Source organism: Arabidopsis lyrata (genome assembly GCF_000004255.2).
Source record: "Arabidopsis lyrata subsp. lyrata unplaced genomic scaffold ARALYscaffold_1, whole genome shotgun sequence".
In the NCBI taxonomy this organism is placed as follows: domain Eukaryota; kingdom Viridiplantae; phylum Streptophyta; class Magnoliopsida; order Brassicales; family Brassicaceae; genus Arabidopsis; species Arabidopsis lyrata.
The window spans coordinates 15,734,748-15,762,323 of NW_003302555.1; the positions used below are offsets into that span (position 1 = coordinate 15,734,748).

Consider the following 27,576-nt stretch of genomic DNA (forward strand, 5'->3'; position numbering starts at 1 on the left):
ACACTGTTCGCCGATACTGTTCACGCCGACACTGTTCATCGATACTGTTCATCGGTACTGTTCATCGACAGCGTGAGTTACCGAGGTCTTAAGCTCCCGGTTCAATCCGTTCAACCCCAATTGGTGAAAGGTAAAAACAAAACCTTAAAAGCTTAAAGATCAAAAACCTTGTATTACTTAAACCTAACACTCAAAATCGAAAACACTAAGCAATGGCCAAAATCTTAAAACCTAAATCAAATCAAATCCAAAACCGCAATTTTCGTGTATCCCCTAAACCGGAAATCATTCTCGGTTAACTCCTAAACCCGAATATCAATTCGGTTCATCGGTTAAACCGATTATCAAACCGGTTCCAAAAATAATAACCGGATCTCAATCTGGGTAAACCGGTTCAGACTGGTTATTCTAAACCGGAAATCAATTCGGCCCAAACCGGAATCTAACATTCCGGTCCAACTTTAAACCATTAAACCGAACTTATGTCCAAATTAGAAACTTTCCTCATTTAGAAGGTTTCCTCAAATAGAAACTTTCCTCATTTAGAAAGCTTCCCTCAAATAGAAACTTTCCTCATTTAGAAGGTTTCCTAAAATAGAAACTTTCCTCAAATAGCAAATGACCCGGAATGAAAACTTTCCTCATTTAGAAAGTTTCCCAAATTAGAAACTTTCCTCATTTAGAAGATTTCCTCAAATAGAAACTTTCCTCATTTAGAAAGTTTCCCTCAAATAGAAACTTTCCTCATTTAGAAGGTTTCCTAAAATAGAAACTTTCCTCATTTAGAAGGTTTCCTAAAATAGAAATTTTCCTCAAATAGAAACTTTCCTCATTTAGAAGGTTTCCTAAAATAGAAACTTTCCTCAAATAGCAAATGACCCGGAATGAAAACTTTCCTCATTTAGAAAGTTTCCCAAATTAGAAACTTTCCTCAAATATAAAGTTTCCTCAAATAGAAAATTTAATTATTTTCATATAACTATCCTTTTAACAAACCCCTAATGAAATCAATTTCATGTTTCAGATGTCAAACGTTCAGAAAGTCGAGTTCGAGGCCCTCAAGGTTTCCGGTGAAAACTATCTCGAATGGGCTCTGGACACCAGGATTTTCCTCAACTCAAAGGGACTGGGTGAGTGTATCAAAGCGGATAACACCGCATCTGATAAAGACCGGTCCCAGGCGATATTTCATATCCGCCATCATTTGGCCGCAAGCCTCAAACAGCAGTATCTCACTCTTGAGAACCCACTCGAACTTTGGGTGGCCCTGAAAAAACGGTATGATCACCAGAAAACGGTGCTCTTGCCACAAGCCAAGTTTGACTGGAAGGAACTCCGGTTCCAAGATTACAAATCTGTGGATGACTACAACTCCGAACTCTTTCGGATAGTTTCAATCATGAAACTATGTGGTGAAGAGGTGTCTGATAATGATCTCCTCGAGAAAACATTATCCACCTTCCATACCCAAAATATTGTGCTTCAGCAACAATATCGTGCAATGAAACATACATTGTACGAAGATTTGTTATCCTGTTTGCTCTTGGCCGAGAAAAACAATGACCTGTTAATGAGGAACAGTGCCCAGAGGCCCCCGGGATCGGCTCCAGTACCAGATTCCCGCAAAGAATCCTACAATGTCCAGCGAGACAGATCCTCAGATCGTGGCCATGGACATGGGAATGGACGTGGGAATGGACGTGGAAAGCGTGGACGCGGAAACGGACGTGGCAACCGACATAACCTCAGTTATGGTTCCGGTAAAGGCCGTGGTATCTCTAAACCAAATCGCCCTGCCCACCCAACCAAACAGTCTGCCTGTACCAGATGCGGAATGTTCAATCACTGGACAAAGAACTGTCGTACTCCCAAGTTTCATTGCGATTTGTATCAGAAACATGGGAAAGCACCTGCTGAAGCTAACATGGCCCAGCAAGTTGATGCTAACGACACCACCGCCGAGCCGACCGATCTCATGGACTACGAGACCTCAGATCTCCTCGATTGATTCTATCATCTGAACACTTGCTTATTTTGATTTTGTTTCTTTTCATTTTGGGGATCTGTTTTATTTGCTATTTATTTTCAGACATTTTGATATTTTATGAATCTTATGATTTACTCATTTTTAAATCATACCTCTTGTTTAAATTGAAGATATGAACACTCAAAAAGATATCATAGTGGTGGATAGTGGATCCAGCCACACTATCCTCAAAGACAAGAGTTATTTCATAAATTTAATCATGCAAACCGCGAATATTAGCACAATAGCGGGTAGCTCGAACTTAATAGAAGGCCACGGCCAGGCCCATGTGTTGTTATCAAACGGCACACATCTGGACATTCCAGATGCATTATACTCACCCAGCTCAAAAAGAAACCTTTTAAGTTTTAAAGATATCAGACTTAATGGTTTCCACATAGAAACCCAGGGTGAAGGGAATAAAGAATCCCTACTGATCACTAAGATCACACTTGGCCATAAACAAGTCCTCGAGACTATACCCGCTTTATCTACTAGCCTTTACTATGCCAAGGTCAGTATGATTGAGGCTAATAATGCTCTCAAAGCCCGGTTCCAAGACTACACTATTTGGCACGACCGGCTTGGTCATCCCGGTAAATTAATCCAAAGTTCTCAAGGACACACCCTTCGAGAAAACCGAGTCTTCCCTCAGCACCTCATGTGCACAGCTTGCTCCCAAGGGAAGTTGATCACTCGGCCTTCACCAGTAAAAGTGTCCAAAGAGACATTGCATTTTCTGGAAAGAATCCAAGGAGATATCTGTGGTCCCATTCACCCACCTTCTGGGACATTCCGGTACTTCATGGTACTAATAGATGCTTCGACCCGTTGGTCGTATGTATGCCTGTTGTCTTCTCGGAACCAAGCTCTTGCTAGGTTGTTGGCTCAAATCATCAGATTACGAGCCCACTTTCCAGACTTCCCACTAAAGACTATACGTCTTGATAATGCTGGTGAATTCACTTCCCAAGCGTTTAATGATTACTGTATGGCCATGGGGGTGACCGTTGAACATCCTGTGGCACATGTCCATACTCAGAATGGACTTGCTGAATCATTCATTAAACGAATCCAATGGATTGCTCGACCATTACTCATGAGGTCGAAACTCCCGGTCTCAGCTTGGGGACATGCAGTATTACATGCTGCTGAACTAATACGCATCCGACCATCTAGTGAGCATAGATATTCCCCATCCCAATTATTACAGGGTCATGAGCCAGACATCTCCCATCTCAAAACATTTGGGTGCTCAGTCTATGTACCCATTGCTCCACCACATAGAACCAAAATGAGACCTCAAAGGAGGATGGGAATATATGTTGGTTTTGATTCTCCCACCATCATCAAATATCTCGAGCCGACCACTGGAGACCTATTTAAGGCCAGATATGCGGATTGCCAATTTGATGAATCGGTATATCCAACATTGGGTGGAGAGAAACACAAGCTGGTCAAAGAGCTATCATGGAATCAAACATCCTTAAATTGGCAAGATCCTCGGACTCTAGAATGTGATTCGGAGATCCAAAAGATTATACACTATCAAAAGCTAGCTAATCAATTGCCAGATTCCTTTGCTGACCCGAACAAAGTAACCAAATCGTACATACCAGCTTGTAATGCACCAGTACGAATCACTGTTCCAACGGGACAAGTTCAAGTTGCTACAGAGTCTGCATCACGAAATAAACGTGGCAGACCTCTAGGTTCCAAAGACAAGAATCCACGGAAATCAAAGAAAGGTGCAATAGTTGAAACCGGGATTCCCAATATAACAGACATAGCGCGCGCTGAGACTCACTCTAATGAACCACCAGAAGAGGTTCGGGACGCCGAATCTCTAGGTTCTGACGAGATCGATAACGATGAGATCTCTATCAATTACAACATGTCTGGAACCCAATGGAACAAAAAAGAAGTCGACTTAAATGCACTCTTTGCATACAAAGTAGCACTTGATATTGCGAACACGCAAGAGGATCTAGAACCCACGTCTATCACAGAGTGCACTCATAGAACAGACTGGCTAAAATGGAAAGAAGCCATAAACGTGGAGTTAAAGAGTCTCAAACTCAGGAATGTGTTTGGTCCGATCATCCGGACACCATTCAATGTCAAACCAGTGGGCCATAAATGGGTCTTTGTGCGTAAAAGAAACGAACTCGGTGAAGTCGTTCGTTATAAAGCACGGCTTGTAGCACAAGGATTCTCACAGAGACCCGGAATCGATTATGAGGAGACTTATTCTCCGGTGGTGGATGCAACTACTTTTCGATTCCTCATAAGTCTGGCCATAAGAGAAAATCTAGATTTGCGGTTAATGGATGTTGTCACCGCATATCTCTATGGGCCCCTCGACAATGAAATATACATGAGATTACCAGATGGCATATAGCTTAAAGATAAGCATGCATCTCGAGATCAATACTGCATCAGGCTGAACAAATCCTTGTATGGACTGAAACAAAGTGGACGTATGTGGTATAACCGGTTAAGCGAATATCTCATCAGAGAAGGCTACAAAAACGATCCCATCAGTCCATGCATTTTCATCAAGAAATACTCAAACAAAGGATTTGTAATCATAGCAGTTTACGTGGATGACCTAAACATCCTAGGAACATCTGGTGAAATCTCCCAAACAGTCGACTGCTTGAAAGCAAAATTCGAAATGAAAGACCTAGGTAAAACTAAATTCTGTTTGGGTTTACAACTTGAGTACGTTAAAGGAGGAATCCTTGTGCATCAAGCGGCTTACATTGAAAAAGTACTCAAGCGATTCAATATGGACCAGGCCCACCCATTGAACAGCCCAATGGTTGTCCGGAGCCTAGGATTGGACAGTGATCCATTTGGTCCCAAGAAGGACGATGAAGAAATTCTCGGTCCAGAAAAGCCATACCTCAGTGCTGTAGGAGCGTTAATGTACTTGGCTAGTCACACTAGACCAGACATTTGTTTTGCCGTGAACCTCCTAGCTCGCTTCAGCTCATGTCCAACTCAGAGGCACTGGAATGGTTATCAATCAGATCCGCATAATGCCAAGTCTCAAACTGGTTATGTGTTCACGCATGGAGGAACAGCTATCTCTTGGAGATCGATAAAGCAGACAATCACTACCACTTCATCAATCCATGCAGAACTTTTGGCCATTCACGAAGCCAGCAGAGAATGTGTTTGGCTACGATCCATGACTCAGCACATCCGATCAGATTGTGGTATGAAAGAAGATAAGGAGCCCACGGTTATGTTTGAAGACAACGCGGCTTGCATTGCTCAACTATATTCCCATTAGAACTGTCAAAGCGAGTTGATTCGTCCCGTTAAGTCTATTTTGCGATAGACAAAAAATATTTTGTCTTGTAGTTAGTCGGTCCGCACGACCCGCGGGCATATATGAAATACAAACACGTCCCGCGAATATATGCGGATTTGCGGGATTGTCCATGGATTTTGTTTAAATAATTTTAAAGTAACCAAAATTTAAAATATTACTAAAATAAATAAATAAATCAAAATACTATTAAAAGTTTGTTTAAATTACCACATATTGAATAAATTATAATTTTATCAATAAATACTAATATGCGGGCTGATCCGCCAACCCGCGGATGAAAACCGATTATACCTATGACCCACTGCGAATTAATCCATGTGGCCCGCTTATTTGCGGGTTTAATATATTTTCCCAAATCTGCCCCATAGTGAGATGATGTGGGCTGGACCCGCGGTTTTTGACATATTTTGACTGCTCTAATTCTCATGAATCGTCTAATTTTAGAATTTTAAAACACAAAATTCTATTTTGTAAATCATAATTATTACAATGGGTATATTTATAAACAATTTTAAATTTTCTCTACAATTCGTTATTATGAATATTTATAAGTATACTACACGATTCGGTCTACTAAAAAACACACACAATATTAAACGCAACATATGTAAACCAATATTCTCCCGCGGTGGACCGCGGGTCCGATCCTAGTGTTATGTTGTGTTTTTAAACTATCTTATTATAGTAACATGTACAATTTTTTCATAAAAAGTAGCCAAAATTTTCATTAAGTTTTCAAATTCTGAATATGCACCATTTTCATTTCCATAGTCGACATGCTGTTTAATTACAAGAACTGAGGTCGATAATCACAAATTTAAATTTATGTATACCATTTGTATAGGTCAATTCATCTATAGTACTTGATATTTATTGTCAAAAGAAATTGTTTTTGTCTAAATATCAAATGTTCAAGTGCTAAACTACATAATTTGTAGCATCCAAAACATTAATTTTAGTTAGATCATATTGTTTTAGCTCATATGTTTCTAAAGCATTAATAACTAAAACTAAACTCTACATAAATTAATAAATGTTAGTTTATACTATAGTTGAGTAAATATATATAGTATCAATCAAATATCATGATTCTAACATTATTAATTTATAGAGGTTTTACTGGATAATATCAAATACAAATATAATATTAAAAATATTAAATTTTGATAAACATATATAAAAACCGCTTTAGTGCGGGTATTCTTCTAATCTAAAAGAATTGTATTGTAATATACATGTTTTGTCCTAAACGATACATATTTCAAATAATATAAAACTCAGTTTTTGGTCTCTTTTAATCTCCTTTATTAGGAATTTTATAGATATATTTAGACCAAAGACCGTTTTGGACATATATAATATCTGTTCAATATTAAAATTCCTTTACATGTGAAGATTAATAATTATGTGTATAAAAATAGGTTTGAATGTGTAACGATGGGAGATAAATATTGGAAGAAAAAATCTCATACAATCTATAAAGACAAAATAAAAATTAAAAAATTAAAAGTTTTGATTATTTACAGAGTTCTTTACTTTCCATTCAACATCCCATAACTCTTTCGACTTTAACCATATCATTGATGTTGGCGTAATCAAGTTAATCTCTTTAATAAGGGAGAAAAACTTTTTGAGAAGATTTATTTGAATTAACCCCGTTAGAACGTATTCAAAATAATGGGAGAGTTGGAAATGATTTAGTAAACAAAATATGTGATTATAGTAAGATAATCCGAAGATTTGTTTGGATGTTGAGGTGAAAATAAAAATCTAACTCACAGTTCTTATTTTAATATAATTTTATAGATATATTTAGACCAAATACCATTTTAGTCATATATAATACCTCTTCAGTATTACAATTTCCTAATATGTGAAGATTAATAATTATGTGTATAAATTAGTTTTGAATGTGTAACGATGGAAGATAAATATTGGGAGAAAAAATCTCATACAATCTATAAAGACAAAATAATAATAAAAAAAATTAAAAGTTTTGATTATTTACAGAGTTCTTTACTTTCCATTCAACATCCCACAACTCTTAGGACTTTGTCCATATCATTGTAGTTGGCGTAATCAAGTTAATCTCTTTAATAAGGGAGAAAAACTTCTTGACATGATTTATTTAAATTTAACCCGTTAGAACGTATTCAAAATAATTGGAGCTAGAGTCTCCATTATCATGAATGTATTCGCACATGTAAAGCAGATGAATTTTGAGAGAACAATTCTATTCAAAAACTGTTCCGAACCTGATAAAAAAGCGATATACATTGCTAATACGGTAAATAGCACAACTCGGTCGTACCAAACGTTTAGTTATGATGTTGATTAACTTATAGATGGAGAGATGGAGATTAGGGTGTATGAGTCCTCTAATCTTTAGAATGGACTCAAACTGTTTTATTATCAATATTGTCCAACACACATCTATTAGTTGTAGAATGCAACAAACAAGTATTGGAGGATAAGTATTCCTTAATTCAGGAAGAAGTCCTAGATTCACAAAAACATTAAAAACAGAAAGGTAAAATCAAAAGATGAAGTGAAATGAAAAAAGATGGAAAAACATAGCATCCAAATCACAACTAAACAAAAAGGATTTGCACAGTACCATTATCTTATTAATTTCTAAGGCAAATGTTACTTTGCTACTACCACGAAAAGCAAGCCAAGTTAAATTATAACATAAGCATTGTTATTTTATTACTGTCACGAAAAGTAAAACCAAGTTAACGTATAATATAACTAAAATCCAAATCAACTTAACCTCCCAAAAACAAAATTAGATCAATTACCAAAAAAAAAAAAATATCTAAATCAACTTAAAGTTATATACTCGGATTATATCTAATAAACCAAACACAAAGATTATGCAATGTTTGGATAGTAAAGCAGATTTCTGTGTCATTAATGAAAAACATAATATCTAAATCATATTTACAAGTCCGTCAAATTTAGGAGTAAAAATCCAAGATGAGATCTATAATAAAAAAAAGGTTTTCAAAGGTGAGGATGAGGATGCGCCCCTATGCTGAGGTGAAGATGTCTCACAGTTGGATCTACTTCACCTAGAGAAGATTATTTGGTAGCACTCTTATCACAAGAGTCACTTTTAAAAGTTTTGTGTTTTTGTTTGGTTATTCTTAGAAGTGAAACCACAGTTTTCTTGGCTTTAAAAAAAAAATGAAAAATAAGTGTTTTATTATTATTTATAAATCGAAACTCACTTTAAGCTTGTGGTTGATTAATCTCTTTTCATAGTCGTTAATTCTGTAGAAATCAAACTAGATCTAAATCAGTAAACAAAGCGGAAAAATTAAATAAAAAAACGCTAGAGAAACCTAGAAGAGAGAATATTTTCAAAGCTCTAAATAAACAACAAAATCTAGAGATCAAAATGCACAACAACTAGAAGAATTTGAGTCAAAAACTAAAATATTCATAAAAGAAATATCCCTTTTAATCCCCCATCAATCTCTCAAGTAATTAAAATATAGGAATCAAATGATGGGTAATAAAAGCAAATTAAACCAGGTCCTTTTTTTTTTTTTTTTTCTTTTGTTGCTAAAAGTAAAAAACGTTACAAGTCTCTATAATGTGTGTTTATGGATATATCTATGTGTTTGTTGGATGCAATTGTTGTCATCATAATTAACCTTGCTTAAAAAAAAGTTTATTTTTGTTTTCTAAAAACAAATTGTTTGATTTTTGGTGAGTTTTCACGGAGGAATAAGTAGATAGTATATGTAAAACTTAGCAAATAAATTGAAATTAAAAAAATGGAACAAAAAAGTTGTTTTTGCAATAACTAAGAAATATTTATGCAAAACTTAACAAAAGACTCAAACCACTTTTAGATCCATTTTGGTTCAATTTTTTTTTTTTTTTTGTGTTTTGGGTTTTGCCTTTTTCAGATCTCGATTGAAGATGACAATTTTATCCCGATCTGCTTTAATTTCATTCAAGCAAATATTTAAATGTTTAATATATATTTTGAATACTAACGCTTTGGTGCATTTGATCTGTCCTCAACTCTTGGGATTCGTATTTGATCTTTCTTCAACTTTTGGGATTCATTTCTCCAGTCGGATTACCTGGTAAAAATATCTATTCTACTTTTTATTAATTTGATTGTTATTCAAGATTTAATTGAAATTTTGAATTTTGTTTCTTCTTTCTTGAGCCTCTTTTCTCATAGCAGTTAAAGAGTGTTCATCGCTTGGCTACATAGGCAGATCAGAAAAATTGTAAGTCGTTTTACTTTGTTTTGGTGTTGATTATGATGTGTCTCATGTTATGCCTCATAGAAGCTAGTCATTTTTATGTATTGGTGATGATTATGATGTCTTATTTACTGTTTTCATTTTTGTTGTTACGAATATTGAATACAAATAAGGATCTATCCGAAATGGTCATTGGTCACTTATTTTTTATTTTTTTAGAATTATTAAAAGATTTTAAAAATGTTTACATATATTCAAATCATGTGAAACAAATTGAATTTAGTATCTACATAAATCTTGAAAAATAAAATTTTATAATATAATTGATACGAATTCCAAGAGATAATATCTGAAATGGTGATACCTTTTTTTTTTTCTTTTTTTTTGGTAAAACTTGAAATGTATTTGTCCGATATTATGCTTAATTAGTTTTATGCAGAAATCGATATCCTCCGTGAAACAATGGCTGGAAAGCCACTTTCGGGGGAAAAAAAGGCTGGAATGCCACCCTCTAATTTTTAATTTCATTTAACATTTTTTTCTAAATCAAAAGCTAAGGAAATGTCCAAAAACCCTTTCAAAAGATCAACAATTACAAAATCCTACCTCAAATTTACTATTTCTACAACCAAACACTCCCATCGATCTCCAATTATTCCCTCAAAAAAACATCACAACCATGTCTACTTCTCTCCGCACAACCACCGCTGCTTCTCGTCTCAGTCGTCTCCTCCGCTCCTCCTCCTCTTCCATATCCACACTCGCTCTCTCCGCTTCCTTTCTCTATTTTGCCGGATCTATCGTCTCTTCTCCACTTCTTTATTATTCATCCTCTCTCACATATGCCTCACTCCCTCTTCTAAATCTTTACCGGAGAGCCGTCACGTTTCTCCTAAGGGATCTCCATTCAAAATTGGGATTCCCAAGTTTGCGATCGTATCCGATGATAATAAGTTCACTCAGTTTTCGCCTCTTATTCTACGATCACCCCACATCCTCCTCAGTTTCCGCCGTCGCGACATCAGAAGACTGCTCTCACTTCTACTGCAACGATTGTGTCTCGAAATATATAGCTGCAAAATTACAAGACAACATCCTCTCAATCGAGTGTCTTGTCTCTGGTTGCGAGAGCTCTGGTCGGCTCGAGCCAGATAAGTGTCGTCAAATCTTGCCAAGAGAGGTTTTTGATCAGTGGGGTGATGCTCTTTCTGAAGCAGTATTGATGCGTTCAAAGAGATTATATTGTCCTTATAAGGATTGCTCTGCTTTGCTTTTCATTGACGAGAGTGAAGTGAAGATGAAAGATTCGGAGTGTTCTCATTGCCATAGAATGGTGTGTGTAGAGTGTGGGACTAAGTGGCATCCGGAGATAACTTGCGAGGAGTTTCAGAAGCTAGCAGAAAACGAAAGAGGAAGAGATGATATTTTGCTCGCGACGATGGCAAAGAAAAAGAAATGGAAAAGATGTTATTCTTGCAAACTTTATATTGAGAAGTCTCAGGGTTGCTTATACATGAAGTGCAGGTATATGTATATTCTTCTTCTTCTTATCGCCTGTGATGCAAATTTGTGAAACAATGGTTTTTTTTTTAATAATTTGTTTAACACATTTTGCGTTTTGCTACAATAATGGAACTCCGTCGAGGGACCATTCTCATTCTTGTAACTATTGTAAGCGTTGATTTAGCATTAGTATTTCTTATTATAGGTCTCTAAAGGTAAAGCCTAAAGCTAAAGATTAAGCTTTATGGATATGGATTTCTATTTGGTCTTGATGCTTTGTGCCTATTTTCTCTTCTTTTAAACTATCTTGATAGTTGTACTGAAGAGATTGTGACTAAAAATGATTCAATTTGCCTTCAGACTTCAAGGGTTTTGCGTTACTTTGACATTGTTTTGATCTAGAGGATAAAATGAACAAGTTTCAATTTCTTGACTTCGAAAGTAAAATGAACAAGTTTTGGGTTTTCAAAAAATCAGATTGGTAATTATTTGTGTATTTTGTCCTTGTTTATTTGTATAGGCACTTCCATATATTCGTTGTATAGGGGAATCTTAGCCAATAACGAAAGCAAGAGCTTACTTTGAAGCAACAACTTTGAGAAAGTATGAAAATTTATCTACTTTGGAGGTATAATGAGCAGAAGATTAATAGTTGCAACAGAGACTGAAAGATTGCGGATTTGAACAATAGAATCATATGGTGAAAGTGAAGTTTTATGTACAACTAGATCACTTAGGTACAACTGAGACAATTTTGGTATAAGTTGAACTACTTGTGCAACTGCACTATTTGATTGTTCGGATAGTTTTTTTTTGTTTTTGGTGCAACTGATAAATTTGGATATACCAACATGTAAAAAAATTGGACCTTTTGTTTGTGTATGGTAAAGATGAAAAAAGTAAAAAAAGTACAATATTTAGATTATATTTATGTTCAGTTGGTTTTCTAGGTACAACTAGTCTATTTAGGTACAACTATGTGTATGAGTTACTTATAAGAAAGTACAACTAGATCACTTAGGTACAACTGAGACAATTAAAAATAACCTTTAAAAAAAAAAATTAACTAAAATAAATTTTTTTCTAAAAAAAAAAAAAATTAAATATGATCCACGTAAGCATAATTTTGGCGGCGGGATATTAATTTTAAATCGTCACACGTGTGGTTAAGTGGACCAAAGACAGCATGATATTAATAAAAAATTGTTTTATTTTAAACATAGTTGTACCTAGTTGTCCAGTTGTACTCTCATATTCATAGTTGGACTTTAGCGATTTTTGTGTATTTCCAGTTGGACTTTATTAAAAATTAGTAATTTCCAGTTGGACACATGATGTTACACTTTTAATTATCATTTAGGAGGTTTTCATAATACAATGTTCATAAAAACTTGATTTTCACCTCTTTTGCTTCATATGCAGTGATCACTTACTAAGTCTTCCTTATATTGGAAGAAGTGTGTTATGTGAAAATATTTTTTTTGTTTTACAAAATTGATAAATTATGGTTGTATTGATTTTAAATAATCTATTTATATTTGAAAATGTTTTTAGGGAATTCTTATATAACTATTAATTTATAACTTGTTATAATTTAATAAAATTCATAATACAATGAACTTAGTTGAACTAATAGTATATATTTGGAAAATGATAAATTCGAGTTTTATTTATTTAAAATTGTTTGTTTATAGTTCAAAATGTTTTTGGAATCGATATAAACTCCAGTTTATCGTTTTCATATTTGTTGTATAGAACTACGTATATATTTATGGTCTTAGTTGTACTTAGTCGAACCTAGTTGTACAAATACGACGAATTCAAATACAGATATGTTCTTAGTTGTACCTAGTCGAACCTAGTTTTATAAATTTGACAAATACTAATACATGTTTTATTTTCCAAATCATTGAATAACTTTGCATGTAAAACATATAGATCTGTAAGTAAAAATGGTTATCAATAATATCATATATTTACTTTGAAATTAAAATAACCAAAGTACAACGTTGTTAGCAACTAGAACATCTACTTTAGCCGGAGTCTTGCCTTTCTTTGATCTTTTTTTCTTCTTAGGCTTCTCAGATTTAGCCTCCTCATCACCATCTTTTTCCTTGGTTCCCATCTCAGTTTCTACACAAAAATTCAGCAATTATGAATCAATAGATACGTCCCGTACATTATAGATGAGAAAAAACAAGAATCTGAAATAATTACCGTTTTCAATTGATTCACAAAGCATTAACAAGATCTATGATGCCTTCGTTCTCAGCATCATTAGTAGTTTGGTTTATTTTGGTTAGAAGATTATTTACAACAATTAAAGCTAATCAAGGCTTACTAGTGTGTAACATTTAGAACTGATGATAAGAATCAGTAACTTCAACCATATACAAAAAAAAACAAAACAAAAGTTTACCTTTCTCAAGATCCTTCTCTTGGTCATCAATCATGATTCATGGCTAAATCTTCATTTCCTACCTCCTTTTGAAGGTCTATTCAACAAAGAAACTACAGTTCTATAACACCCTAAGATCAAGGATCACATAATTCAACAATTGTTATAAACTACAGTTTACCTTGTTCCATTGTCCCCATAAGATCAAGACTGGCCTCAACATCAATGGAATGACCATCTACAGGCTCATCTTGGTATGCATCACAAATTTGCTAGTTCTCTCCCATTCTAGTGCCACTTCCATCGCTGTTATCATTGTCTTAAGAAAAAACAGATACAACAATAAAAGGGTAAACTAATCAACTTATATTCCCCAATAACTTCAAACTAATCAACTAGTATGAATTTTGAGGTAGAATTTGCCATAAGAACTCATGATTACGGAATTGACAGTTCTCGTTCCCAACATCGAATCCCACTACACTCATCTAAGCGTATCAACAAGAGATCTTAGATAATAAAATTCTTGCTTTTCGAAGAGAAATCAAATCAAACGAGAAAAAGGACAAAGGATGAAGAAAACTATACAATTATTAGAAACTTCGAATCGTCGATGCAGAACCTCTGATAACTGAGAGAGCGTCTTTGTCGTCGGAGCGTGGTTGTCGTTGATATCCATGGCGGAAGATTGAGAAACTAAGAAAGAATCTCTTAGTTTCATCAATGGCGGAGGAGAGAGGAGAACAAACCGATTGCAAGAACGAGATACTGGAGACGGCGGGCGGCGAGATCGGCGGGGTGAACTGCGGTTTGGGAGGAGAGAATCGGAGGTGAGGATGTGAGCAATTTTTTTTTTGCTTTTTTGTTTTTTTTTTTCGTTTAGTTTTCTAAAATTTAATTAAATAAAAAATATTTATCAAGGACAAAATAGAAATAACACTTACTAGAGTGGCATACAGACTATTGTGTTTTTCGTTGAACACTTACAGATTTAATTATATTTAACCTTTATCACCCGAAATCAACCCTCATTAAGGGTAATTTTGTTTTTCTACCATTGAAGAGTATTTGAGACAAAATTTGAAGCTTGAGGAGCCCCTGAAAATTTGTTCCTCTAAAAGGACAGGCGTGATTACAGTTTCCGGTTCAGTGGCAAACTAGCCTCTGTCGCATCCTCCGTCTGGTAACACATTTCACTCTATAACTAAACAAGGCCTTTTTTAAAAATGGGGCTTGTTTGTTTATACGGATATTCTCATATCTTTTTTGGTAACAAGTTTAACTCTACAACCAAACAACATCTCTAAGGCCTTATCTCACACATAAACCAACACACACACGAAGAACTCAGGATTTGTCTAAAGACAACAATGGCGAAGAAGAAAGAACTGTTATCAAAAGCACCATGGAGAGGCGACGACGATGATGAATCTGATAAGTTTAGCAACGCAAAGCTTAAAGTCACAAAGGATTCTGATGGTATGTCGAAGATGCACGTTCCTAGTCGTGGAACCAAAAAGGGAAGTCTCGCTGATGATGATGATGATGATTCACTTGAGATTGATCCTCAGCTTCGTTACAGTTTCAATCGCAACTATCAGGTCTCTTAAACCCTCTCTCTTGGTTCGGTAATTCTAGGTTTCGTATAGTGAATTTGCTCCTCTCTGCTCTGCTCACATCTTTAGATTAATGGGTATTGGAGATATGAGAAAAAGGTTTAACCTTTATGTTTCTGGGTCTAAGATTAATAACAATCAATCAATCTAAGCGTCACTGTGACACTGTCTAGTATTGAAACCTTGTGTTAAGCTTGAGAAGAAGTAAATTTAGGTGCAAAGAATGGAATTTTAGCTCTCTTTGTTACATAAAGTTTCGATTTTTAACACATTGTATCGAATTCAAGTTTCAGAATTTTCTGCAATGGTTGACACACTTGGTGTCTCTACATTCACATTTGAAATTTTGACCTTTTTGAACGTGGATAGAATCTCATATAGATGATTCACATTTTTTGAAGAACTATACGCTAACCGTAAGACTGGTTTAAAGGGATCTTTGTATTTTCACTTGCGTTGGTTTCGTTATCGGGTGGTATACTTTCGTAGAAAACATATGTGTAGTTTGATGTAGACCTACTTACCTTTGGTGAAAGATCGAAAATTTTCAACAAAAGTATCTTTATTAGTTCTGGAAATCCAATGAAGAGTTGGTTAGTCAGTTTTGTGAATTCCTCTCTACTTGTTGTTCAAGGTCACATCGCCGATAGACTACTTAGTACTTAGTAAGTTAGTATCTTGGTTAAGGAGATACTTTTTTGCTTCTTCTATTCAAATTGTTTTTTTTTCCATTCCTATATTGCCTCTGCTTTGTTTTATAAATAGACATGTTTTTTATAATCCTTGGGAATGGAACAGTTTTGAATAGAACTTGAATCATGTCACTGCATTCATCTCGAACTGTCTTTATACAGAAACATATTTTATGCATTCACCGGGTGTTCACATTCAACCGATTTTTGAATAGCTTTAATTTCCTTTCGATAGATTGTAACATCTATTTATATTTTATATCGTTAAAACCCTTTTTCTAATCTGTTAAGTCTGCCTCTCTATTACAGTTCCTGCAAAGTGTATTCACTATAGACACTTTGGTGAAGCCTCTTCCTCCTGCAATGGCATTCAACGTCTCTCGCAACTTGAGTTTCTTCACCCGCATTTTCACTCAGTTCTTTGGTTAGTCTTATATTTCGAATACCATATGTTAATTGAACAGATTAAATAGTCAAATGTTTTCTTGTCGTATGGTAAAAGTTGTGATGGCATTCTCAGTGTCGTATGATACCCTTGATTTATTGTACTGGTATGTGGTTTTAACGCTTGATATGATTGATGCAGATCCTGAAGGCATTGCAAATGCACAGAAGTCTCTGGGGTTGGGGCAGGAAGATAAAGCGCGTCGTGTTCGTTGAGATATGACTATCTTCCAAGCTTGTGAATGAACCCAGCACTGTTAGATTGATTAATATATGTCCTAAAGAGTTGTTTTATATGAATTTTCCTAAGTACAATGAAATTTCCAAGTTCCATTTTAGCACTAGCCTTCCCTGTTTCCATCAATATAAACTACTTTGGTTCAAACCCAAAACTTGGTTCCATATGTGGTGCCCTCAACAGTTTTGAAAGTATAGAACAATCTGATACATCTGTTAACTCTGGGTCAGAGTTCACGCTGCTTGGGTAACCATGAAGCGATTGATAGATAACTAAATGGGCATACATCATTTGTGGCAGTGGGGGCCTGCGTTCGTGCAGCTACATGGTTAATACAAAGAGGATTTAATGTCTTTATAGGCTCATATTAGTATTCATGTTAGGATTCAATAGCGAGACTTATCGCATTGCCTTGTGTGTGTGAATATAACTTCGTAGAAATGATGGTTCACAACAAATTCACTATTTACCACTTACAAGTTGCTTCAGAGATTATCATTCAAAGAATTGTTAAACACTGCACGGGAAATCGGCTTTTTCATACCTCTAAAAATGTGAAATTTATACTTAAACTATATTGTTGTACTAGAACATGTCTCAATAGTGAAACATTTGAAGTTCATACTTGCACTTCATGTTTTGTGCAAAATCATGCATACGCCCTAAATTTTGACTACGTAGAATCCACGTGTGCACCTACATAGATTTGTTTAAATCGAGATTTGATATTTTTATGTTTTTATTTTGGTTTAGACATAAAATATTAAACGTCGATGTAAGTTGTTTGTGTTTAAACACGCTTATATTTGATACAATGATTGGTATCTTATTATATAAAGTATGGTTTTCAAAGTTAATAACTCATAGGATCGTGACACGTGACAAATCTATCGATCTTAGATTTTGACATGTGTAAATCAAAAATTTCCTTTTTAAAATAGAAAAAATAAAATAATTGTAAGTAATTATATATTTAAATAATTTTAAAAATGTAAAAGATAATTATAAAGATAATTGTAAATAATTAAGATTTCTATAAAAAAATTAAAAAATTGTCCAAAGATAATAATAAGAAAATTATACGTTTTTATATTTAAAAATATATATTTTAATTAAACAAGAAAAAAATCAGGCAAGTTTATTAAAAAGGAAACATATGTTATTATATAACTAATATGATATATTTTGGTTTCTCAAAATTAGTAATTAATAGTATCATGAACCGTTATCAGTCAAATTTTTTATCATGTGTCATGATTTAATTTACAATTTTCTATTATTTATCTCAATTTCCTTTCCAATTAGAAATATGTGAAGAATTATTTAAAATAATCCTCATATTATTTATTTGAGTTGATTTTTTCAATTAAAATATGAGAGATTATTTTTTTTTCCTTTTTGTAATATTTTTTACTTAACTGTGTTTTTTGTTTGTCTTCAATTATGATTGTAGTATTGTGAGATTTCCATGATTTAAATTACAGTTTTACATTATTTATAGAAATTTATTTTCTAAATAGAAATATGTGAAGACTTTAAGTAAAGTTTTATATTGTTTATTTGAAATTCTTGAATATGTAAGAACCATATATGCTTCTTTTTTGTTTTTGATATTTTGAATTTAATTATACTACTTCAAAATTATTTATTTAAATTTCTATGTTCATATTTAAATTATATAAGATTCATATATCATCGTGCTTATAATTTTTTGAATTTATCAATTTTTATTGATTGATCATAAAGTCATTGAAATCAAGTATACAGGAATCGATCCCGCAACGTTAGCTTGGAAGGCTATGGGATTTAGTCGATTTATCATCTTTATATTTTTAACGTGTTTAGTTCAAAACCATTTGGTTTCATTCACCAACTTTATGATGAATATTTTTAATTTTAGTTCTTCATATAAGTATGTTATGAGTTATTGTTATGTGATATATCTTTCATTCAAAATAATTTTGAATTAATAATTTTAGTGGTTAAAGAAACAATGCAACAGTGAAAAAAGTAAATATTTTTTTACTTTTGAAAGAAAAATTTCACTTACAACGTTGTTAATTAGTTTTTTTTGTTAAATTTAATTTTCATTTTTAAAAAATTAAACCCGTCCGATGGCATCACTTACAACGTTGTTAATTGGTCCTTATCTAGTTATAACTATAAAGTATAAACACTTTTTTTTTTTTTCCATCCAATTAACTTTATTAAGAGACAGAATCGGCATCATTGTTTACAAGGGAATTGAGAAAACTAGGACAACAATGATATAAATAATAATTATTTGGAATTTGGACTGCTTTCCTCGCCAAGAGATCTGCACATCCATTTTGCTCTCGATGTCGAAAAGTGAACTTTATTGAGTTAAACATGTTCCTCCATTGCCAAATTTCTTCCATGTAGTGCTTTAGACGTAGATTAATTCCTCCCTCATTGATTAGATTGACAATGTTGGCATTGTCTCCTTCGAATTCTACATGTCTATATCCTAAAGCCCATGATGCCTGGATCGCCCATATTAATGCTGAACATTCGGCCTCTTCAATTGTTTGCCTCCCTTGGAATTTTCCCATACCGCAGTCTAGACATGTGCCATTCGAATCCCTGATTATCCAACCTAATCCAGATGATTGGTTGCCTTCATAATGTGATGCGTCAAAGTTACACTTCACGTATCCCCTCTCCGGCTTACACCATTTACTCGATCTTGAGCTACGTACTCCTTGTAGCTTTCCGTCATGTTGAGGTCCATGAGTCCTATCTTGACAGTCCAGCCATTCCTTTGTATCTATAAGCGCTTGGCCGACAATGTCCTCGCCTTTGGTGACTTTGTGGTTAAAAATCAAGTCGTTCCTTGTCTTCCAGATTCTCCACAATAACCAGAATGGAAGATAGCGGCTTACTTTGTCAATGTGTTTGTTATCGTGGAGGTCAAGTAAGAATCTGATTTTTTCTTCAAATGGTTTATCCCTGTCCCATAGATCATGCGTTGAGATACCAGCAGCTCTCCATATTGGTCTAATGGAGGGGCAAGAAAATAGCGTGTGGTCGTTTGTTTCCAGCTCATTACAACATCTTGAACAATAGGGATTTACATTCATGTTCCGCCGTCGTAGATTTTCGGCAATGCCAATGGCTTTTGAAGCATATCGCCAAAGAAAATGCTTAAGCTTTGGAACAATATTCAAATTCCATATTTTTGTTGCGATATCCGGGTGCAATGCCAACGGTGCTTTGGGTTCATCATCCTCAATGCTCAAATTCATCGCTCTCCAATATCCCGATTTCACCGAGTATTGACCATTCTTTGTATAACACCACAGATAGGAGTCCGGCGAATCTTTGTATGGAATAAAAATTTTCCGGATTAGATGATGGTCTTCAGGGTTAATCAAGTGAAGGAGCTTAAATTCATCCCATTGATGGTTCGTCTTATCAATTAGCTCTTCAACCTTGGTGTTTGGATCCGTTGATGTTAAAAGTCTTGGAGGACGTGGTGGGTTTGTAGGAAGCCATGCATCGTTCAGCTGAGTGGTTTTTCCATTGCCGACATTTCTTTGGATCCCACTTTCAAGTAATTCTCGACCAAATCTTAGTGAGTTCCACCCGTAGGAGGGCTGTGCTCCTCGAGTCGCCGTGAAGAATGTACCTTCTTTAAAGTATCTTGCCTTGAGGAGTCTGTAAATAAGGGAGTCTGGTCTTTGTATTATTTTCCAAGCTTGGTTGGCCAGCAAAGCTTTGTTAAAGAGGTGTAAATCACGGAATCCTAGACCTCCCACCTTTTTTGATGTGACAAGTTTTCTCCATGCTATCCAAGAGATTTTCTTTTTTTCTTGTGTTGATCCCCACCAAAATCTTGCAATCAAGCTATCCATTTCCGAACATAGTTCCTTTGGCAATTGGAAGCAGTTCATTGAGTACACGGGCATTGCATAGGCCACGGCTTTGATTAGTGTTTCTTTCCCCGCTGCGGATAAGAATTTAGTTTGCCAGCCTTCAATACGACTCCTAAGTTGCTCATGTATATATTGTAGCATTTCTTTCTTTTTTCCGGCAAATTGTTCTGGGAGTCCCAAATATTTCCCTCCACCGCCTATATTTGGTATTTGCAATGTACTCATTATACTCTCTCTTGTATGCTGATATACTCTTGACCCAAAAGTGATTGATGATTTATCAAAATTGATAATCTGACCGGATGCCTCCCCATATTCTTTAAAAATCCTTAGTAGATTGGAGCTATTTTTGTAGTCCGCTTTTAAGAAGAAGAGCGAGTCATCAGCAAAATAAAGTATAAACACTAACGATGGATTGGTAACTAAAAAAGCGTTTATTATTGAAAAAGATAAAACAATCCAATTCGTGTTGTACACAAACTAATTGAATGACATTTTATGTTGATACTAATTGCAAATAGAGTACAATACATTATTAGAGAATAAAACTTGACATATTTAATGAATGAAAATTTGGGAAAGACAATTAATTTACAACAAATGATGATATTATTTTGCCAAAATTAGAAGAAACGCGCATAGTCAAATATATCACATTATAATGGTTAGTAGTAATTGCCAAATAATCACTCTTATTTATCTACAAATAAATAAGTCAAACTTTCGATATTTATTGGACTTTGCTATCTTACCTAAAATCAGTGATATAATAATTTGGTAATGTTTTAAGCCATGGCTATAAAACTACAGCTACTTTCATCATTGTAGACATCCTTCAGATTTACTCATTTTCATTTCTTTTGTGATAGAAATTGTTTTTCATTTTTGATCGATCGAGGTATTACATGATCTCGGTTTACATACAAATTATTTATAACCGTTATAGTAAAAAAGTGCTCCCATGTATATTATCGGTTTTACGAGCGTAATGTTTCATGTTCTTGTCTATGATCTATAATATAATGTGTGTAGAATTATTTATTTATATTGAAGACATTTTTTTCTTTTTGTTAATTTATCAAATTTGCATACATTTAAAATTGTGCTGATGATTTTATACTTATACAATTTTTTTACTCATTGGATAAGGAAGAAAATAAAACAAAGAAGAATGGCTTCCAACCGTTGTGCTGTTTGCAAGATCTTGAATGAAACTTGTGCTCAAGGGTGCATCTCGGCACCACATTTTCCATCGAACGATACAAGTTTTGAAGATGTCAGTCGAGTCTTTGGAGCCATGAACGTCCGCAAGATCCTCGTTGATCTTAACACCCCTGAACAACGTCAGATTGCTGCCAACTGCTTGCGCTATGAAGCTGAGGCTCGTCGACGTGACCCCATTTCCGGTTGCCATGGCATGATCCTACACCACAAGAGTATTCTCAATAATATTGAACAAGAGATTGAGTCTACAAAGAATGAGCTTGAACCCTACGTGGGATCCGATCGAATGCCAAAATTTTTTGATCTTCCTATGCCAGAAGATTTCCTCACTACATCAGCCTCTTTAGATTTTTTTGTTGAAAAAATAAAGAGTCTAAATGCAGTTCAAAAGAATCAACTTATGCAACTCCCAACAGCTGATGCACAAATGATAATGGGTAAAATATTTTGGAATGGGGAAGATCATAAGAAGGATGAGGATGGTCATGGTCCCGAAGCTGATGGCGCATCAACATCTGCTTGTCAGTGATACTCAAGAGATACTTCTATTACCTGAAAACCAAAGCCAACAATAATTTTAATTAAATATCTTTCGTCTGTTTGTGTCGTTTTCCTTTATTTATGCCATTTTCCTTTAAAACCAATAAATTTGTGTCGTTTTCCCTATTTTTTACTATTTTGTCATAAATCTATGTAGTTTTTTTTAATGAACATCTATGTTTTTTTAATATATTCTCCTATGATGTTTCTTTTTACTTGGATTACACAATAACCAAATATATTGGTAAAGATCTTTTAAATTGATCCATACCTAGAACTGCTTTAAAGATCATATGAATAAGTAATTGTTTTAAAGAAAAACATATGAATAAGATCTTGAATGGGTAAGGTTGGATTTGTATAGATAATTTTATTACAAATACATATATATGATCTTTGATATTGGTATCATGTATAAAGGCTATAGAGCAGAGATGCACAAGCTAGTATTTCTTAATTTGTTCGCCAATAATTAAAATAAACCTACTCTATCGTGGGTAAACATATGAACTAATTGTATATATTTATATCACAAATACAGAGATATGATGTATAATATTGATATCCTCTATAGAGTTTATCGAGTAAAAATGTCAATACAAACTAGTATTTTCTGATTAGTTCGCCATTCAATGAGTTCAGTCTATTTTATCGTGGTTGTCATATTAATTAATATATATTAAATATAAATTATTCTAAATTAAAGTTTAGATAAAACAAAATTTAATAATTTAAAATAAGCATTTAACAAAATCTTCTTTCATGAAAATCCCTAATTAACTTCCACATTTTATTTTCAACACCAAACCAACCTTTAAATCTTAGTTGCCATTCTCTTTAACCTCTTTTGGGTATGAAAAAAGTTATGTGGTATTTAGAACTTATAATTTGGAGAACAAATTTTCTGTCCTTGTAAGTACGTAATATAGTGATTTTCCAAGATAAGTTTTTAAAAGCTAAAATCTAAGAGCCCAGAAACATGCTGTCTTTGTCTAGGATAATGTTGAGTTCGCTGATGCCAATTTTGCGCAGGTTGAGCTTGGTTATAAATCCAATATTTATCTTGGGATGTATCTAAAAAAATTTTGTCAAATGCCAGTTCAATTTTTATAGCGGTACAAAGGAATAATTGGTGATTAGTCATATCTTATGTTTTACTATACACGTAAGAACCCGTGCCATGCCCGGGTAAATCTTATGCTGTTTAATTTTATACAATTTATAAATTAAACTTAAATTTTTTTTATTGAATCCTAAGAAGTCAAAACTAAATTTTGTAAATGCGTTAAAATATTTTAAATTAAAATATTGATATATAAATAGCATGCAATAATACAACCTTTTAGCCCATAAATTTACTTACAAATTAATCTTCAAATATTTTAATGATTTAAATATACAAATAAAATTGCATTTACGTCATTCATAAATTTAGACTTATAGATTTGCGGTTTCAATTTAATTTTTTTGTAATACAGACAAAAATTGTTGATGTTAAATGCAAATACTATATGTTTATGTTGTTTAATTTGCAATTGAAAAACACAATACATTTAATATAAAAAAAATCTATATATAAAAGTTTTCTTATTTAGAAATTTGAGATATTCAATTTCAGCAAAATGGATAGTAGAATTAAATAAATAAAAAATAAAAAAATAAGGATAATTATGGGCTTGACACCTAAGCACCGAAAACTATCCTTTAATATATAGAGGATATGAGTTCAGAGTTTGCTATCTTTTAATGGGTCATTCTTAGGGGCAAACATCTAGCTTATGTTTAACTGTCTACAAGAAAGCAAAGCAGTAAAACTAATTGCTCGATCATAATCTTCCACAATTGCAGATATGGTTGCTCCTATTTTTCCAATATGGGAAAGTTTTGGAATTCTAAAAAATTGAAACTTTACAAGTAATAACAATTATATATCTTAGTTTTTGCCTAAAATATATTTTACGTCCTTGAGTGTTGTTTCAACTGTTACAAAAATAGACTTGTGACTTGTGACACAAACAACTGGAAAGCAACATATTAGACTCTGAGACCTTCACGAGATTGCATGCATGAGACACTTGTGAACATAGCCGCAGCTAAAAAGATGTTTGGTAAGAGAGAGAAAGATAGAGAATTAAAATAGAAACCAACTGTCACAAAATTATCAGCACATGAAACCAATTATAACAATACCGAACCAAACCAACCAACTACATTTCCTCATTATATAACTGTGAACTCCACTCAAACCAATATTCAAACTCATTCTTCTTAAGATCCATTAAAACATTATTTCACTAAATTATAACTTAATGGGCATTCTCCGTTTTGTATTGTTGGTTCTGTTCGGAATCAAAACGGCTGTGTCACAACCACAACAACAGGCACAAGTCCCATGTTTATTCATCTTCGGTGACTCCTTAGTCGATAATGGAAACAACAACAGGTTTAATTTTGCATTTATTTCCTATGTATTAATGTGATTTTTTCTATCTATGTTTTTTTTTTTTGATATAACTGTAAATATCATTAGAAAATGAAAAGCTTAGGGTTTATACAAGATAAGACCTATAGAATTTGAAACCTTGCCAAAAAAGAAAACCTTGCCAAAAAAGAATAAAAACAAGGCATCAATCAAATTTGAAAACACAAGAGTGAGATCATCTAATCCAAAGTTGCATTAAGTTTCCAAAATGCTTCCTTTGTCTTCTAGCCGAGATAATGTTTCTGATCTCTCTATCAATCATCTTGAAAGTGGTGTGGTGAGGTAAAACACTGTTGTTGTGAAGGACATTATTTATATCTATGTGTTACACAAATTCATAGTAATTTGTATTAATATGTGTAGGTTGCTTTCGCTTGCGAGGGCTAATTACCGACCTTATGGCATTGACTTTCCCCAAGGTACAACGGGACGGTTCACCAACGGTCGCACCTACGTTGATGCACTAGGTATTTATCTCCACATTTTATATGTACGGTTGCAGAATTCTAGTAATATATATACCAACGTGTTTAGCAGGGCAGCTCAACGGTAGTAAAATATATTTTAGATACGTTCAATATTTCAATACAAGTCATACTTGTATGTTAAAAAATTTCAAGCCAAGCCATAATTTGGGACCTAAAAACTTTAAGAAAATTATAATTTTGTCGGTCCTCTGTGCAAAATGTACACTTTACATTTTTAAAGGTTTGTTTTTTAAGGTTTAAGTCCCAAAATTGTTTTCAAGAGTTTAACACCTTTTATTTTTTTTTGTAGCTCAAATTCTTGGATTTCGGGCTTACATTGCACCATATTCCAGGATTCGTGGCCAGGCTATACTTAGAGGTGCGAATTTCGCATCTGGTGCAGCTGGCATTAGAGATGAGACCGGTGACAACTTGGTATACAAACTATATTTTTTTTTTTTCATGAATGTAAAATTTTATTCATCAAAAAAATCTTTGTTACATTATATGCATCTTTGATAAGAAAATATGAAATTTGACTTTGAACTAAACCAAATTATTTGTTTTCTATCCATCGTCAAAATTTAAAAGAACCATCCATTCTATTGTAACTTGTAAGCCTAAACCGAATTATACTACCAATGTTTTTGTAGGGTGCACATACTTCTATGAACCAGCAGGTAGAGCTGTACACGAGCGCGGTTCAACAGATGCTTCGATACTTCAGAGGAGACACAAATGAGCTGCAAAGATACTTAAGCCGTTGTATCTTTTATTCGGGAATGGGAAGTAACGATTATCTCAACAATTACTTCATGCCTGACTTCTACTCAACCAGTACCAATTTCAATGACAAAACCTTTGCAGAGTCTCTCATAAAGAACTACACGCAACAGCTCACGGTAAGGGTTGACCAATAATGCATAATCTATCTCAATATATTCTACTTATCTTGATTCTTTTTATTTTTCTTAGCGGTTGTACCAATTTGGAGCTCGGAAAGTGATTGTGACTGGAGTGGGACAGATCGGTTGCATACCTTACCAGCTCGCCCGCTACAATAACCGTAACAATAGTACTGGCAGATGCAACGACAAGATTAACAACGCAATTGTGGTGTTCAACTCTCAAGTCAAGAAACTAGTGGACCGTTTCAACAAAGGTCAGTTGAAGGGAGCAAAGTTCGTTTACCTTGATTCCTACAAGAGTACCTATGATCTAGCTGTCAATGGAGCTACTTACGGTGAGTTAGTCTTATGATTTCAAAATATATATTAGTCTAATGATTTCATAAAATGTCTTATTATTGTTTATATTGATCCGACAGGATTTGAGGTTGTGGACAAAGGTTGTTGTGGGGTGGGGAGGAACAATGGTCAGATCACGTGTCTGCCGCTGCAGACCCCGTGCCCTGACCGAACCAAGTATCTCTTTTGGGATGCGTTTCATCCGACAGAGACTGCTAACATATTGCTGGCGAAATCTAATTTTTACTCCCGAGCTTACACTTACCCCATCAACATTCAAGAACTAGCCAATATTTGAAGAAATAAGATCTTGATCTTCCATATGAGTGCATTTAAGGCTTTTTATAAAGTGTTTCTCTTCCTATGTATTAACTAATGTTTCTTTGAAATAACTAATGTTTCTTTGTTTCTGTATTGTTCCTCTACTTAACTCTCAACTATGAGAGAAACATATGACACAAGTGCTCACTTTGATACCAAACCTGACAAAAGCCAAAGTTAATAGAATTGATTCTATGAATACTCGGACCACGACGAAGCTCTTCAAGTGTTTGTTGATTCAAAGCCTTTTTTGTATTAATGTAAAATTTATTCACCAAACATATGTTTGTACAATGAATGTGACCTTGAGAGTTGAAAGTTTGAGACTGAAAAAGGAACCGTACCTATAAGCTAAAACAGAGTAAGAGGTCTAATGGGATACGAGTGCTAAACCAGTAGCATAGCCCCTCATCGTACCCAGTTTTTCCCGAACTTTGAATGGAGCTGAAGCGGTTAATTCAAAGTCGAAAAACTGAAACAGGGGATTTGAGAAAAGAACTCTTTTCTCGACTCTTTATTGAATCTCAAACAAAATGTGTCTCTCCTTAGAAAGCTCATATGCACTTATCTATAGTGAAAACAAGAAGCATATGAGCTTTGTAATTACTTAGACTCACCAAATCAATTAAGGACAATAAATAGATGGAACTGAAAACATAATCTCACAAAGGATCATGATGTTCAAGACACATGGAAGCAGAATCTGAAGGAACCCAATGAAACAAAGAAACAAGAGGATAAGAAAAACATACCAACATGCATCCAAGAGGGAGAATCAGGCAATGGGCAGAAAAAGAAGCATCTACTTCTGATGGTAGAGTGCCTGAAACCAAAGTTTCAGGATCAACAAAGTTCTGTTCCAAAAGAAAGGCTGCATATATTGTAAACAAGGTTTTTTTGGGTTAAATAT

General features: G+C 34.1%; 5 protein-coding genes and 1 long non-coding RNA gene across 9 annotated transcripts; 4 read left to right on the forward strand and 2 right to left on the reverse strand.

Moving 5' to 3' along the window:
* Positions 1–10,100: 10,100 nt before the first annotated feature.
* LOC9329845 (probable E3 ubiquitin-protein ligase RNF144A-A) lies at positions 10,101–11,550 on the forward strand. The gene has a single exon (XM_021012859.1). It carries the CDS (start codon positions 10,278–10,280, stop codon positions 11,169–11,171), a length of 894 nt encoding a protein of 297 aa, XP_020868518.1. The 5' UTR covers positions 10,101–10,277; the 3' UTR covers positions 11,172–11,550.
* A 1,367-nt stretch (positions 11,551–12,917) lies between these two features.
* Positions 12,918–14,393, reverse strand: LOC9327126. Of its 3 annotated transcripts, none has more exons than XR_002329389.1 (3): positions 14,088–14,393; positions 13,681–13,818; positions 12,918–13,234 (listed from the first exon to the last, which is right to left on the reverse strand). It is a non-coding gene; the product is annotated as an uncharacterized LOC9327126 (long non-coding RNA). The 3 variants fall into 3 exon arrangements; XR_002329390.1 differs by adding an exon at positions 13,521–13,596 and having other exon boundaries at positions 13,681–14,393; XR_002329388.1 differs by having other exon boundaries at positions 13,681–14,378.
* Positions 14,394–14,728: 335 nt separating this feature from the next.
* Positions 14,729–16,651, forward strand: LOC9329846. Its single transcript, XM_002891018.2, has 3 exons — positions 14,729–15,100; positions 16,117–16,231; positions 16,394–16,651. Exons 1-3 carry the CDS (start codon positions 14,870–14,872, stop codon positions 16,465–16,467), a joined length of 420 nt encoding a protein of 139 aa, XP_002891064.1. The 5' UTR covers positions 14,729–14,869; the 3' UTR covers positions 16,468–16,651.
* A 2,045-nt stretch (positions 16,652–18,696) lies between these two features.
* LOC110224405 lies at positions 18,697–19,755 on the reverse strand. The gene has a single exon (XM_021010454.1). The coding sequence runs from the start codon at positions 19,753–19,755 to the stop codon at positions 18,697–18,699; it is 1,059 nt and encodes a 352-aa protein (XP_020866113.1).
* Positions 19,756–21,540: 1,785 nt separating this feature from the next.
* LOC9327127 (LOB domain-containing protein 32) lies at positions 21,541–22,262 on the forward strand. Its single transcript, XM_002891019.2, has one exon. It carries the CDS (start codon positions 21,557–21,559, stop codon positions 22,136–22,138), a length of 582 nt encoding a protein of 193 aa, XP_002891065.1. The 5' UTR covers positions 21,541–21,556; the 3' UTR covers positions 22,139–22,262.
* Positions 22,263–24,351: 2,089 nt separating this feature from the next.
* LOC9327128 (GDSL esterase/lipase At1g33811) lies at positions 24,352–26,865 on the forward strand. 2 transcript variants are annotated; one of them, XM_021012841.1, is made up of 6 exons: positions 24,352–24,592; positions 24,995–25,098; positions 25,409–25,533; positions 25,752–26,000; positions 26,074–26,341; positions 26,426–26,865. In XM_021012841.1, the coding sequence occupies exons 1-6, from the start codon at positions 24,459–24,461 to the stop codon at positions 26,641–26,643; spliced, it is 1,098 nt and encodes a 365-aa protein (XP_020868500.1). In that variant the 5' UTR covers positions 24,352–24,458; the 3' UTR covers positions 26,644–26,865. The 2 variants fall into 2 exon arrangements, with proteins under 2 accessions (XP_020868500.1, XP_020868501.1); XM_021012842.1 differs by lacking the exon at positions 24,352–24,592 and adding an exon at positions 24,641–24,913.
* The last annotated feature ends 711 nt before the right edge of the window (positions 26,866–27,576 follow it).

What these genes read in the sequence shown, in the direction of transcription:
- LOC9329845 (XM_021012859.1), top strand. Translation starts at nt 10,278, where the DNA reads ATGTCTACTTCTCTCCGCACAACCACCGCTGCTTCTCGTCTCAGTCGT.
- LOC9329846 (XM_002891018.2), top strand. Translation starts at nt 14,870, where the DNA reads ATGGCGAAGAAGAAAGAACTGTTATCAAAAGCACCATGGAGAGGCGAC. An exon ending in GTTTCAATCGCAACTATCAG is followed by an intron (nt 15,101 to 16,116) that starts GTCTCTTAAACC and finishes TCTCTATTACAG; the next exon opens with TTCCTGCAAAGTGTATTCAC. An exon ending in CATTTTCACTCAGTTCTTTG is followed by an intron (nt 16,232 to 16,393) that starts GTTAGTCTTATA and finishes TGATTGATGCAG; the next exon opens with ATCCTGAAGGCATTGCAAAT.
- LOC110224405 (XM_021010454.1), bottom strand. Translation starts at nt 19,755, where the DNA reads ATGAATTTGAGCATTGAGGATGATGAACCCAAAGCACCGTTGGCATTG.
- LOC9327127 (XM_002891019.2), top strand. Translation starts at nt 21,557, where the DNA reads ATGGCTTCCAACCGTTGTGCTGTTTGCAAGATCTTGAATGAAACTTGT.
- LOC9327128 (XM_021012841.1), top strand. Translation starts at nt 24,459, where the DNA reads ATGGGCATTCTCCGTTTTGTATTGTTGGTTCTGTTCGGAATCAAAACG. An exon ending in GATAATGGAAACAACAACAG is followed by an intron (nt 24,593 to 24,994) that starts GTTTAATTTTGC and finishes TAATATGTGTAG; the next exon opens with GTTGCTTTCGCTTGCGAGGG. An exon ending in ATGAGACCGGTGACAACTTG is followed by an intron (nt 25,534 to 25,751) that starts GTATACAAACTA and finishes ATGTTTTTGTAG; the next exon opens with GGTGCACATACTTCTATGAA.